Genomic DNA, 14,689 nt, shown 5'->3' with positions numbered 1-14,689 from the left:
AGAAACATCATTTATAATGTACAGTATATTGTTTTAATTTTTTCCTCATAATGTTCACTTCCGTTATAAAACTTTCGACGTCACAAACCGCGGCTCTTTTAATTCAGTACCAGCTCTAAATATTCACAATGAAATATAACAAAATTAACAATCATGGAGAGAGAAACTTAAAAAATGTATATATAAGCATTAAATTTTATTTTTGGATGCACTAAAGCGCGGTATTACAAACATTTTTTGTCTGACAACTTGTCATAAATTATGTCATATGTTCTTCAAAAACAGTTTGAAGTAAGGTTAGGTATTGGAACATCAAAATATTTTACTACATGTACTCGTATATAGTCGCAGCTTATTGTAGAATAATTTTACGATACGTCAAAAGGGGAAAAAAAAGAAGAATGAGTCTGAGATTGGTGGTTTACTTCTAAACCTATTTTAATAGAAATCATTTTTGAACTGCTAGTGTATCTTTCTTTGGAAGATAATTGACTAGAATGTTCAAAATATGAAATACCGTAATGTGATTTTGAAGAATTTCTTAACTTGAGTTCCAGATGTAGCATTCAAGTAAATTAAGTATGGATACAATAATAAAAAAAAAAGAACTTTTCTTTTCGAAATGTAGGACTTTCAACATTCTATGCAATAATTCCCCGAGAAAAGTTAATAAAAGGTTGTTAACGCCTCGGCTTTTATATTTCAAACAGCAATTATCCTGCAACATTCACGAAAACGCAGACTTTATTTCTTAAACTCAAGTTAAATTAAAGAAGAAAACATTTGCTGTTGCCTTTAAATTGCGACAATTAGATATATGCTCTACGTTCTAACATTTTCTAAAACTAGGCAAGCTATTGACAAACAAGTTGAAAGAAAGTCATCATTTATCGATACAATTATCTTGTCAGCAAATCGAAATTTAATCTACCATTAAATTGAATGTTGGCCGACCTTTATATACTAATTGTTTGATCATTTTATACAAGGGGCAAATGTAGGATGCGGCCGTTCGACAGGGGATAGGTACTCCTCCATGGCGCCTGATCCCATCTTTCATGTGTTTGAAAGTGTGTGTTTCACTGCTCCCATTTGTATTGTAGCAGTGTATTCTCCATGAACTTTATTACTTTTCGTTACAATACATTTGTCTTCATAAGACGTCAATTTAGGTAAGGAATCTTGCTAGGAAAAGGGCACATACAAACCATGCATGCACCAGTTCCTCCATTTTCGACATTTATTTTAGAATTAGGATGACTGCATTAAAAGAAATACATATTTTTTTCAGCTGACAGTGCTTTCAACAATATCGTCGTTTTAATGTATATTAATGTTCAGTTCTACATGTATAGCTGTTCAAAGTTTCTCCTTTATGCTGCTGTCAATATTTAAAAATTGACATGTGACTTTTCTATATTTTCCTCTTGAGAAAGGGGCTATCACTATAAGTTGGATCACCTCTTGTGGAATTAAATCCTTGTTCCTCTCTTTTTAAAAATGTTTTTTTTTTTACTAACAACGAGACCAATATTAAATTAGAAACTGAACCTCAATCCTTAAAACTGAAAGAGTTGCTAATGCACGTGAATTTTCGAATTTCTTTCTCTCTTTATTTTATTTATTTATTTTTGGTAGGGTTGGAATTCTTCTGATTGCGATAAATATTAAAGCAAAGCATGTTACAGATATATAAATTGATGTAAAAAAAAAAAAAAAGGTTTTCAACAATATTCTGACTTGTCAGCATTCTCCTAATTTTGATCATGACTTTCGTCAAAAGAAAACTAAAGGTACTTTTAAAATTTATTTCAAACCTTACAGCTCCATAAATTTTTATCTAATCCCCAAACCCCAATAATTAAAAAAAAAATAAATCGGCTAGAAACACAAAGAAACATTATTTTACTTCCCCTTCGATCTCTGTAGCATATTTGGATCGGGTTCGATCGTCGTAAAATATAACGCGCGAATGAGTTCACAGCCCACATCCGACTTGGAATGATGTCACTCCCACAATAAACAGGGAATTTTTCTATTGATATGGGGTGTTTTAGCAATGAGAGAACTTTAGTCAGCCCCTGTGTCAAGTACACACTCTTTTTCTTCAATTTTGCTTGTTGGGTAAGTACAAATATACTGACCATTCTGATTCTATATTCCAGAATTAAATTTTGCCCGAAGGGTACAATCCATAACATTATCCATTACATCTGAAATGTGTGTGTATCGTTTTAGACAAGAATGCTGTTATCATTAAAACTGGTATAATTTGATGTCTAAAAATGACAATTTGGAAGAACAGACGTATTTTGATATTAATTCACATATATATCATACATACCAGACCTAATAATTTTACATTTGAAACATAAAAAAAATCTATAAAAAAAAAAAATTTAAGGGAAAGCAGTGATGTTGTATGTGAAATAAATCATGTAAACTATCATTTTTCAAACATGGTACTAATGGCATCAAGGCACTGTATTTAACGTATTAATTTCTACAATCATATGATAAAAGCTAATTTATTTATTAATGAAGTCATAATTAATACCTAGATGTGTCTTCTGTATCAAAAATATTTTGTTGTTGGTACAGTTCAGTTTGCTATTTTATCTTCAAAAGGATATTATCAATGTAAAATAGAAACTCTTCTTTTTATAAGTTTATAATTTAAAGTGCTTTCAAGTGGTGCACTTAAAGTGTAGCTCAAAAAGATGAAAAATATATATCCTATTGACTATAAATGATATATGAACTTCCTGTTATAAGCATCTCTTCTTAAACACATTTTGATAGAAATAATTCACAGGTAATGCAAAAACATTATTGTACATAAATATTCATATAAGGAAATGTAATGAATGATTTCCCACATATTTATGGTACAAAATATTTTATTTTATATGGGGAAAATTTACTCTGAAATGTTTCATTGTTAATTGATTTGTATATAAAAGATTTAAATGACTATATTTCACATTCAATTAAAGTACAGTAATTGTCAGAATTTTTCACAACAAAAATGGCAACAACAACAACAACAAAATATAGTGTATGAACAGTTGAAAAAATGGGGAGCCAGCAAACCTCTAGTCAACAATTACTTAACAAGTCACAAGCAAACATTTTTATCTGTAGGCATTTTATTAAACAGAATCTCTCTTAAGTGGAGGGTCGTAAATTCACTATTTGTCAATAAATGTAGTTGTGGTTGAATTGTCAAAGGCTGAAAAACCAAATCTTTGATTTTCCCATTGGACCAGGTGACTTGTATCTTTCCATTTATGAGCAAACAAAAAAAAAAAAAAAAAAAAAAAAACTCCTGTAGGTAAAGCAAATATAAACATACTCTGACATCTTTCTAAGTATAAACATCCTGTTGTCTGTGGTATTTTTAATGATGGATTATTTTCCTGTTTGTACAAAAAAAGAATTTTAATATATCATAGTTTTATTCACTCTGTCAACAGATAAACAAGCCAAATTTTTATTATCAGAATGATATGCTTTGTTGGATAGATTAGTGTGTTCTTGTCTTCTTTAATAATCCATAAGCATCATGAGCATGAAATAAAATCTTTAAACAAAAAATAAAATTTTGATTTATTTACACTCCTACAATCAGTATAACACTGAAATAAGGGCTATTTTGTTACATCAGACTGGGTTTCTTATTGCTTGTGCCATTTACACAGCTAGGATATATATTTGGGAAAAATTGCTGTGCATGCAAAAAAATTCTTGTCTTCATAAAAGATAGATGATCTGATCTGGCCTTGTGATGTTTTTAATATCTATAGAATGTTCAACATGTAGATGGAATGGAATGTGGAGACTGAGACTATATGCATGCGATAACACAGCTCATTCATGAAAGGTCATATAGCAATAAGTACATCATACTACATGCACTCAATGTACCATACATGCAAGGTTCTCATACACACAGCATAAAAAAAAATTTTAAGTACTTCATGTACTAGCTGTGTTAGTAAATTTTCATACAGCATAATTGAACTGTTGAACTAGACTGAACTCTTCGATTTTAATTAAAAGACATTGTTTTTATTTATATGTTTGTGGTTCCTGTGGTTGACATAACAGTATAGAATGCATATTCATCATGCCCCAGCGGTAAATGACCAGTGATAGTTACATGATATTGTATCTCTCTGTAGGATATTGATTGAGTCAGGCTGATATGACATCAGAGGCAGACAAACACTTCATATACAGATCCATTCAATTAAGGGGTCCTTTCCCTCCCGTTATAGGGTCTCATCCTTTATAAAAACAAGTGCTATTTTGTTTTACGTACTGCACTGTGATATTTAAGTACTATGCACTGATACCTTGATCTTAATTAAAGCTGGAGGAAAAATTTAGTTTTATGTATACAGCATTAATACATTATAATTACGATAAATATTCAATTGACAATGTATAACAGGAATTTTAACACTTTTTGAACTTTAAACAGCTGATTCTTAGTACATGTATTTCATTCTTTCCCTATTTAACTAATAAAATATATTGCATACACTTGTGTATTACTAAACTTGAGTCAAAACTCATAAGTATTGATTGAGAAATAAAATGTAGGTTTGTTCCAATATCCTGAAGAAACAAATATATGACCTTGAAATCTTGTACATGTATGTATACCAGTTTATGTTTATTTATGAGCTATAACATTCCACCATACATTTTATAAATTCTTTCTCATTAATTTTTCTCTTTGTTGATTATTTTGATTATCATTCTCATTTTTTGAGGGGGGTGGTGGGGTGGTGATTCCTTCATTCCTTTGTCTTTCACAGTAAGATGAATAATACTGTAAAATCACATATTCAAGTGGGGTCAAATTTTCATAGTTTGAGTAAAAACTCTTGGTTTGCAGGGATTTGAATTCGTGGATGAAGAATTGTTGAGTAGTTATGTATGTAACATTTTACATTTTGTTGTGGACATGAATTAGTGGGTCTCTTCATTCCTCGATAACAACGAAAATTACCCCCCCCCCCCCCCCCCTTCATGAAAATTTGTGATTTCACAGTAAACTTTCCCACTTACTATCAATAAAAAAACAAAATTTTCAATTATTGATAATTTGAAATCTTAAAAATCTGAAATGCAAATCCAGGACATATGAAATAACTTTTTCTCTCATGATTACAGATGATTGAACCACTAACTTGACTAAGATAGTACCGGTACTTCCTGTCAGACAGGCAGATTTTTAATGAAAAAAATCTTACAAAATGTCATTTTCCAGAGCTCTCCTTCTGTTGAAATGATTAAAAGTTTTTGAATACAGTAAAATTCATATAGCTGGGGATCCAAGATAACTTCACTATAGATGAATTCACAATAAGCGTGTTCATACTAAACAAGTTTTGTAGTTGTACATTATAATGGCATGAACATGTAGCTATAGGACCACAAGATTTTGTTATAAGATATCTGTAATTTGACCCCTGTTATTTTAATCATCAATTATCCTTTATTTCAATTAAAGAAAAAAAAAGTTATTGAAACTGTGTAGTAGCTTTATATATAAATTTGATTGTGAATTCATTCAATTTTTTTTGTACCATAAAATGACATTACGGTAATATCCTTTTGGAAGGAAACCCTACTTAACACATGTAAATTTAATGTTTATAGTCATTATCAGTGAAGCATTTCTATTAAAATTTCCAAAAATAAACCTCATGCAGTCAAAGTTGTGTTTGCTCAGGGTTACTGAGCAGTAATATCAGTGGCATCATTCAGATCTATAGTAATTAACTACCTATAGTTTGTTTGTTCACAGCAGTTAAAAAAAATTTCCACTCGGTAAATGTTTTCATACACTTTGAGTATATCAGTGCATGGTGGCTTTATGGAGAGGAAATGAATGATAAAAAATAAATACATTCAAAGAAATGAATGATAAAAAATAATCAAGAAGTGCCCCTTGTTGCCTCAAAGAAGCAACTACGCTTATCATTTTCAAGCTGCCAAACAATGTATACCCCTTCTGGTGGGTTAAATAAAACCCCATAACTGCAGTTTTGTTCAGCTTGCAGGAAAAGAGGAAAAATTTTATTTTACTTAAAACTGGATAACTAAATATTGACTTCTTGGGACCTATAAAAGAATCACTTAGTTTATGCACATAATTACTTAAAAGCTGGCCAGGAGGGACACTTGTCCTTGCCCCTTGCCCCCCCCCCCCCCCACCAACTTTTTCCAGTGTTCACTTGGAAGCCCTAAAATATCAGTAGACAGTTTGAATGATGATCTTTTTCCTAGTTTAACAGTGTCATTCTATAAATTTATGTTTTTAAGATCATGATTCATTGCATCATATCTCGATTGTATTTTATGATATCATAAACTACATGTAATAATATTAGACTGTTTTTAGACATCACAATTCAATGTGTTTTCCTTTCAGTTTGTGTCTGAGAGCAACCAGATAACTTTTTCAGTATCCTTATTTTATTAGCTATTCCTAAATATGAGCAGTGTCGAGTCCTTTTCCCCAATATTTATGTCAAAGCATTTTGTAAACCATTTATCTCTTCATTTAACTTTCCTTCATATATATGTGTTATTATTTTTTCAGTTATTTGGTGGAGTTCTTATAGGCATCGGTGTGTGGGCATTTATTGAGAAGAACAAATATTACCAGAAGGACATTTCTACTGTGTACGATGTCATCTTCGACATTTCAATCATCTTCCTCATCATTGGAATTATCATCTTCATCTTGGGCTATGCAGGATGTATAGGGGCACTCAGGGAAAACATCTGTCTTCTTAAAATTGTAAGTATAATGATATCATAGACTTACAAACGATGTGTTTGCCAGCATGGTTTAAGGAATAACTGTCTTATTTTTCGATTTCATGATGTGATCAATTGATTGGCTCACCAAAGGCGTTTATGCATAAAAGTATCATGCAAGCCAATTGATTGATCATCGTCATGAAAACAAAAAATTTGACAGTTATTCCTTATATTTACATGCTCTTGATTTCACCAATCCACGTCAATAAGCCCTGCTTCTTTCTAGCTTTTTGTCATGCCCTGCAGATGATTTTTTTTAATCTCACCTATTGATGAATCAGTACATTTATGTAGAAATAAATTACATTAACTTAAACTATTTGTAATTTTATCTCGGAGAGAGACATTGGAAATGTAAATATACAGTGGGTAAAGCATCTGCTTCAGAGTGGCAAAGTAAAGATTTGATTCTTATGTTGGAGTTCAAATACCGGTCTTGGAAGTGCAGACCGGTCCTTATAAGAGACCCTATAAAATGAGGTTCAATGTTGCAGTAGGTGCTGGCTTAAAAAAGACCCCTTACTGTCGATGGCTGTAAGTGCCAAGTATAGGACAAAATTTAATTGTGTATACTTGTATCCAAGTGCCTAGCAAATATTTGCATACAAGTAAAACGTAAAGAGATTTCTTATTTGTATGTTACATGTATCTAAAGAAATATACATTGACTCCCAAGAACAAAAGTGATATTCTACAATATTTAATTCTCAATGATTTCTTTTTCAGTATTATTATTCTATGATCCTCATTTTCCTGGTCCTAGTAGTGGGCATCGTCTTAGCATTTGTCTTCAGGGACATTGTCAAGGAAGAAGTGACCAAGATTTTGCAGGATAATCTAATCACCACATACCAGGATGACCCTGATAAACAGAGTACCATTGATTGGATACAAGAAAATGTGAGTTGGTTTCAGTTTATAGGTTAGATTTTGGTCAATGATTATTTTGAAACATGTGAGGCCATCTATAAAACATACCCCAGTAAATGGTTACTTGTCCTTTCCTGACTTTCAAAAATTGGATGTACATTGTACATGGGGAAATGTTTTCAAAAACTTGTGAATATATAATTAAAGCTAGTTGTCAATGACAATTTTGAAAAATTAAATTGAATTTTTTTTTAAATCAAGTTCAAATCATACTAACAGATGTGAAGATTGTATATATAAGCCAAGGTCCTATGTCCCAGTACATGTAGTTGCTGGCACAAAAAGGATGTCAAAGGCCCCAATTGACAAGTACAGTGTAAATTTGCAGCCCTCCGCCAGCAAGTGGTGGCATCTCAATATAGATGCAAAATTCTAAAAATGCAGCCTTGGTATTTTTTTTTTTGTTTGAGTTTTATGCAATATTATTTTTAAGTGTCTGAAGTGTATATAATTGTCTTTATAAGAGGATTTTGAGAGCTATTTTTTTTTGCAAACACTTAAGTTTAATTTAAACTCCTTTTCTGTTTCTTTTTTATGCACTAAAACAACATATCATTATGAAATAAAATATTGGCTTTTCATTTTCCTAAGTAAGTGCTTTGATAAAATCAGCTACACATAAATTATCTTCACAAAGTGTTATCCTTCATGTATAGTGCAAAAATTGTAAAACAGTACCTGCTTTCAGTGACCTATAGAGTCAGTATAGCTTTCATGAGAGATCTAAACCCACTATGAAGGAAACATGGGTCAAATTTTGTGGCAAAAAATATTCTATTGTCAACTTTATAGAGTCAAAAAAATTCATCCTTGTGGCAAAAGGATCCACAGTCACAAATAAGGTATAAACATGTATTAGTTGAGTTTGTATGAGTTTAACACTTAATGCTAGATGTAGAAACATTCTAATGAAGGGAAAAATAGAAAACAGAAGCTAAAAGGTGTCCATGCAGTTACATGTAGTTTATGCTAAAATCTGATAAGAAACAAGGTTTTTGAACATTTGAGTAGTATTGCTGCCTGTCATCAACCAAATGTGTGATACAGTTATTTGAACTACAAAGTGCATGAGGACACATAATTTCCTTCTTTTTGTTTTTTTTTTAAACATAAGTGGATCAGTAAATGTGGATCTAAAATGGGAAAATCTAATAACAATCTATCATGTCTATTTTAGTTTGTGATGTCACAGGTTATATGTTTTAAAACTAGTGTACTAAGTGTAGTATGTTGAATTGGTAAAAAATCTATGATTCAAAGTCTTTGGTAATATATTTATAATAAAATTGTGTTGAAAAATTGATAAACAATTCTGAAATTCCAGTCCTAACTTTAAAATAAAAGAAGTATTTATTAGATATTTTTTTTGTTTCAGATTGAATGCTGTGGTGTAACCAGTTACAAAGACTGGACCAAGAATGAGTATTACAACTGTACAACAGACAATCCCAGTCCTCTGGCCTGTTCTGTGCCATACTCATGTTGTAGAGTACAGGACTCAATATCAGTGAGTATTACAACTGTAATGGAATAACCCAAGTCAGCTGGCCTGTTCTGTGCCATACTTATGTTGTAGAATGCAGAACTCAATTTCAATGAGTTTTTTTTTGTAATCAGTGATTGAATTTTACATGCATTGAGCATGTTTTCGGATATTTTCATTATCTAATTTGAAAATACTTTATGGTTTGGTAAAAAAGGTTGCAGTTTTGGTAAGTGGTTTCATTGGATGAGCAGAAAATGTCAGCTGTCTTGTATTAAGACAAAGAGCAGTGCGCTATTCCTAAGTCAGACTTGTAAGAGACAAAGAAAAGTGTTTTGAAGGTGTACACACAATAGTACATAGGGCTAATTAAATTCCATGACTTATAATGCAAGCCTTACCGTGTGAGCTGGCCCTTAGACCACTTTCATCTCCTTTAAAATTGATTCTTACAATATTATAAATACCGAGATGGAAGTAGCAGTTTGCATGTTCATTTAGCATGTATTATAATGATAAATGTATTCAGTTATCCTAAATATTTAAAGACTAAAACCAACATTATGGGAGTAATATATGAAGCAGTATTTGGGAAAGAGTCAAAACTACTTGCTCCTTAGATTGCAAAACTTCTTTGCAAACAAAAGAAATCAGATTTATAGATTTTTTATAGAGAGCAGTTTTATACCATAATTAAGACAAGATGAGAGACATCTCTATTTTTTTTCCAGAGTGGTCTTCCAAACATTCTTTGTGGAAAAGAAGTCCTAAAAGCAGTAAGTATATAAAAGAAAAGGGGTGAGGTCTCTTTCAAGATCATATGTGCTTTACGTCACAAAAGTAGAATATAACTGTTTTAGCTCACCTGAGCTGAAAGCTCAAGTGAGCTTTTGTGATCACCCGACGTCCGTCGTCCGTCCGTCTGTCTGTAAACTTTTGACATTTTCAACTACTTCTCAAGAACTGCTAGGCCAATTTTAGCCAAACTTGTTACAAAGCATCCTAGGTTGAAAGGGAGTTTAAATTATTAAAATGAAGGGCCAATTCCCTTTACAAAGGGAGATAATCAAGAAAAGACAAAACTAGGGTGGGGTCATTTAAAAATCTTGTTCTCAATAACCACTGGGCCAGGAAAGCTGAAACTTACATGGAAGCATCCTGGGGTAGTGTCGATTCTAAATTGTTAAAATCATGACACACGGGGGTAAGGTGGGGCCACAATAGGGAATACAAGTTTTACATAGAAATACATTGGAAAAATTTGGGCCACAATAGGGAATCCAAGTTTTACATAGAAATACAGTATATAGGAAAAATATTTAAAATCTTCTTCTCAAGAACCACTAGGCCTAGAAAAGCTAAAACTTATGTGGAAGCATCCTGGGGTAGTGTAAATTATAAAGTATTAAAATTATGACAGGGGAGGGGGTAAGGGTCACAATAGGTGTAACAAGAGGGGAAATCTGGTAAAGAGTTGCATCACCAAAGTTACTCAGGTGAGGGATGAGGCCCATGAGCATCTTGTTCAAGTTAATTCAGAATCTGTTTATGTGAGAAAAAATGTTGTATATGCAAGTGGAATAAATTAATTGTTTGTGCATTGTTTTTTAGGGAGGGGATTTGTCCTTGATTTACACAATAGGCTGTGTAGATATGTTTCTAAACTTGGCAGAGACACAGCTCCCCATTGTAGGGGGAATCGTCATAGGCATTGCTGTCCCCCTGGTAAGTTAATACTATCAATATCTTAATACATGATATTTAGATGGTAATAATGCATTTATTAGGTATTAGAGATATTAAAAAAAAAGATATTATGACAAAATAAATTCTTCCAATTGTACTGTGAAATCATTCTCATTCCTTGTGGTCAATGTATGTGCATGGACAAGCAAACTTTTGCTGGTTCATGGTGACTTCATTTATTATTTACAAAAGTTCATGGAGATTTATTAAATTCCTGGGCAATGGTGACATGTGAAATCCACAAATCCACAAACATGGTTCCCCCCAAAAATGATGCTTCCACTGAAGACGTGTACTGCAAACTCCAGAGACTAATATGTTTATGGTTTGTTGTTGTAGCTGGTTGCTATTTGCCTGTCAAGGTTGTTAGAGGGACAGATTCTGGACCAGAGGAGCAACTGGAGATGAAGTGATGAGGTGGCCTAATCCAAAAGGAATACTGACAGGTCAACAAAAGTAGAAGAAAAGTGAAATCTCATAGTCGTTGTTATGCATAATGATACCCACATCTTACCCCTCCATAACCATCAGCTTAGCTGACAGTATATATTCAGTGTCATGTATTAACAGAAGACTTAATAATACATGTACCGTTATATGCAGAGAATCATGAATCATGACGTTAACATAAGGAACATAAATCTGGGTCATAGATTATGGAGCTTGTTTTTTGTTTTCCTAATTATGATAGACATGTTCATATTCTAGTTTTGTTTTCAGAGCTAAAATGTTAATTTGTGTGTAGATTTATAAATTGCCATAGAAGAAAGAAATCTCAGAACTGCTGTCAGATCTCTTAACCATAACAGCTTTCACTTTGATTTCATATGTATATTCCAGATTTTATTATGTATATTTAAAATATTCATACAGTATGTAAAGAACTTGCAAGAATTATACAATACTTTATGCCTATCAATTACCTTAACTTTTGAAACATCTGAGATTTTGCATCAAATTTTTCAATATTATGTTTAGGGTGAAAGGTAAAAGGTCATATTGGAACTATTGTACTTGCTTTATAGAAATTTGAAATCAACTTGGGCATTTACGTATCTCAAACATATCTTTATTTGTTAGAATCTCCATTTTCATGTGCTTTACTATATTGAAGACTGTAAAATCACATATTTTCATGGGGTCAAAATTTCTTGGTTTCCATATCCTCGAAAAGAACAAAAATTAACCCCCCATGAAAATTTGTGATTTCACAGTATATACATGTATATAATGAAGTGTTAACTCAATTTATAATGCATATTTCAACCGTAAAAGGGGGGATGTTCTGTCATACTAAACATATTCTTGCCGAAGGAATTAATGTTATACATGTATAAGTAACATATATAGCAAAGGTCACTCTTCTGAAAGTATATTTATTCATTTTTAATTTGCTTGGTTTGAATCATTTTAAATTTTTCATAGTTGGATGCATTTTTTTTCTCTATTAAAAATTATAAATATATGTACAATACAGCTACACTTTGTTACTGTAGATTTACTATAATTATATTATAGCTAATTCTATAAGTTTTTCAAGACCACGTCTTTAGATATTTTTTTTTAAAGTATAAGTAGCTTAAAATGGGGGTTGTTTTATATAATGTTATATAAATATTTTCCGTAGCTTTTGAGGGATTAGCTAAATAGGTCATAATAATTATGTAATGCAGCTTGAGAAATCTTCACATCGAGTTTGAATAGCAATTTGATTGTTTGTGCCTTAATTTTGTTTGCATTTATTTATTTCATTCTGGGAACTTTTAAGAAAGAAAACTTGCAATCACTTAATTCAATGAATTAGTGTTTTCATTACATTTTGTACATATTTTAACCAAATCAAGTCAGTTGTCATGGTAACAGTACAGTTGAGCCTTGTTAAATCAGATCCTTCTGTTCCCAAATAATTGTCCACATTAATGAAGAATAACTTTAATAATTGTTAGTAGTATTATATCTGAACTTTAAATCTGCTCCCCACAATTTGTTGTTGTTGTTTTTCTTTTTGGAAAATAAAATTGAGGCTCAGTTGTACATGGAATTGGGTTTTCTTTCAAAATCTTATTAACGAGAACAAGAAATTATTCTTTGAAAATTCCTTTCTCTAGTCATTATTTTTCAGATTTTAAAGTTTTTTGATGTTTGTACATCTATGTCCATGTAGCTTAACAATTTAAAAGTAAGACTATACTGTACATTTAAGAGTTCTCAGTATAAATACAGTACAAGCAATATTTCTTTAGTTTAGAATGTACTGAATTTATATTTATATATATTTTTTGCATCATGTATCATAAGGTTTAGACTACTAGACATTCCTTTTTTCTTCACCACAGTCTTTTAGGTAATTTTTTTTGTACTTCGTAGTTCTGTCTTTGCTTCTGCTCATCTTCAGTGAAAAGTATTTTTTTATTGTGCATGTATATTTGTTCACATATATAGTATAAGATTTTTTATGTATTACATATTTGAACATTGCAGGTGAATTGCGAGATGGTTTTGAATTCTCTGATACAGATTTATCAGTTGCAGGTTATAGCTATTTTTTCATTATTGATAAGATGTTAAACTCTCTCTATACGCAAATTATATTTTCACAAATTATATATTTTTGTTATGGAAAATGGCAGGTTCTCTATACTTAATTCTTTTTTGTCGTAGTCAGTAAAAAGCTGTATTTTTTAATCACAGATGTTTTTTGCTCATTTCTTTGTTTTGTTTAGAATATACTGCAGGTCAGAATTTATATGTTTATATGTAAAGAAATTCAATATTTACGTTGTGCAATATATCCATATTACACATAATACCCAGGATTACACATGTAATTGCAATTGTACATTGCCATCTTAATCATGAAAATATATGCAATTTATACATAAAAACCACTCAGGAGAACTATGGAAAAAATTTGGAGCTGTTTGTGTAAAATACTTGGGGAATATATACACTCTACATTGTACTAAATCAAAAATTTAAAGAACTATTTGCAATCTGTACGTTTTGCATTCATCTTTGTCTCATAATTAAAAAAAATGTAAATTCATTATTCTTTCAACAAGATGTCATGAAAATTGAATGTTGATAGCTATAAACATCCTTTTTTTTTTAAGGACAACAAATATACATATTTCATTTGACTGTCCGAATTACTCAATGTGTTTAAAATATCTGATAAAAGGGGCTATACACGCTGTCTATAACCTTTTGGCCCAATTTCTCAGTATATTTTTTTCCTTTCTGTTTTAAATTTAGGATATTGACAGGGCAGCTGGATTTGCTGCTATACTAAAGAGTAAAGAACTCATGGAATATCTCATTGTAAGAAACCCATGGCCAATCTTGCATACGTTTATCAATAAGCATATGCGAGATTGGGAATATCTCTCACAAATATATTTTTGAACTTGAATATCTCAAAAATTGATATATGGATTGAAATATATACCCAAGTCTGCTAAATAAATGTAAGTTGTGAACTACTGTTTGCAAAATCTCCTAGTACCCAACTTTATCAAGTAAATTAAGAGCTTCATTGCAGTTTTGAATAAAAGATTAATAAGGATATTTGTTTGTTGAACATTTTCAAATGTACATGCTTTTTTGATTATGTGCCCTAAAATCTGGGATAGAATATGCAGCCAAAATTAAAACATTGATCTGTAATATTTTTTTACTATGTTTTTC

General features: G+C 31.3%; 1 protein-coding gene across 1 annotated transcript; it reads left to right on the top strand.

Annotated features, from left to right (window-relative positions):
• Positions 1 to 1,972: 1,972 nt before the first annotated feature.
• LOC134277223 (tetraspanin-33-like) lies at positions 1,973 to 12,276 on the top strand. Its single transcript, XM_062759539.1, has 7 exons — positions 1,973 to 2,124; positions 6,620 to 6,820; positions 7,570 to 7,743; positions 9,149 to 9,280; positions 9,988 to 10,032; positions 10,868 to 10,981; positions 11,342 to 12,276. The coding sequence occupies exons 1-7, from the start codon at positions 2,044 to 2,046 to the stop codon at positions 11,408 to 11,410; spliced, it is 816 nt and encodes a 271-aa protein (XP_062615523.1). The 5' UTR covers positions 1,973 to 2,043; the 3' UTR covers positions 11,411 to 12,276.
• Positions 12,277 to 14,689: the final 2,413 nt, after the last annotated feature.

The sequence above is a fragment of the Saccostrea cucullata genome, unplaced genomic scaffold (genome assembly GCF_032062105.1).
Source record: "Saccostrea cucullata isolate Sc308-1 unplaced genomic scaffold, CSIRO_AGI_Scuc_v1 ctg1221, whole genome shotgun sequence".
NCBI lineage: Eukaryota > Metazoa > Mollusca > Bivalvia > Ostreida > Ostreidae > Saccostrea > Saccostrea cuccullata.
Note: the sequence above shows the minus strand (reverse complement) of the source record. Positions and strands in the feature narration are given on the sequence as shown.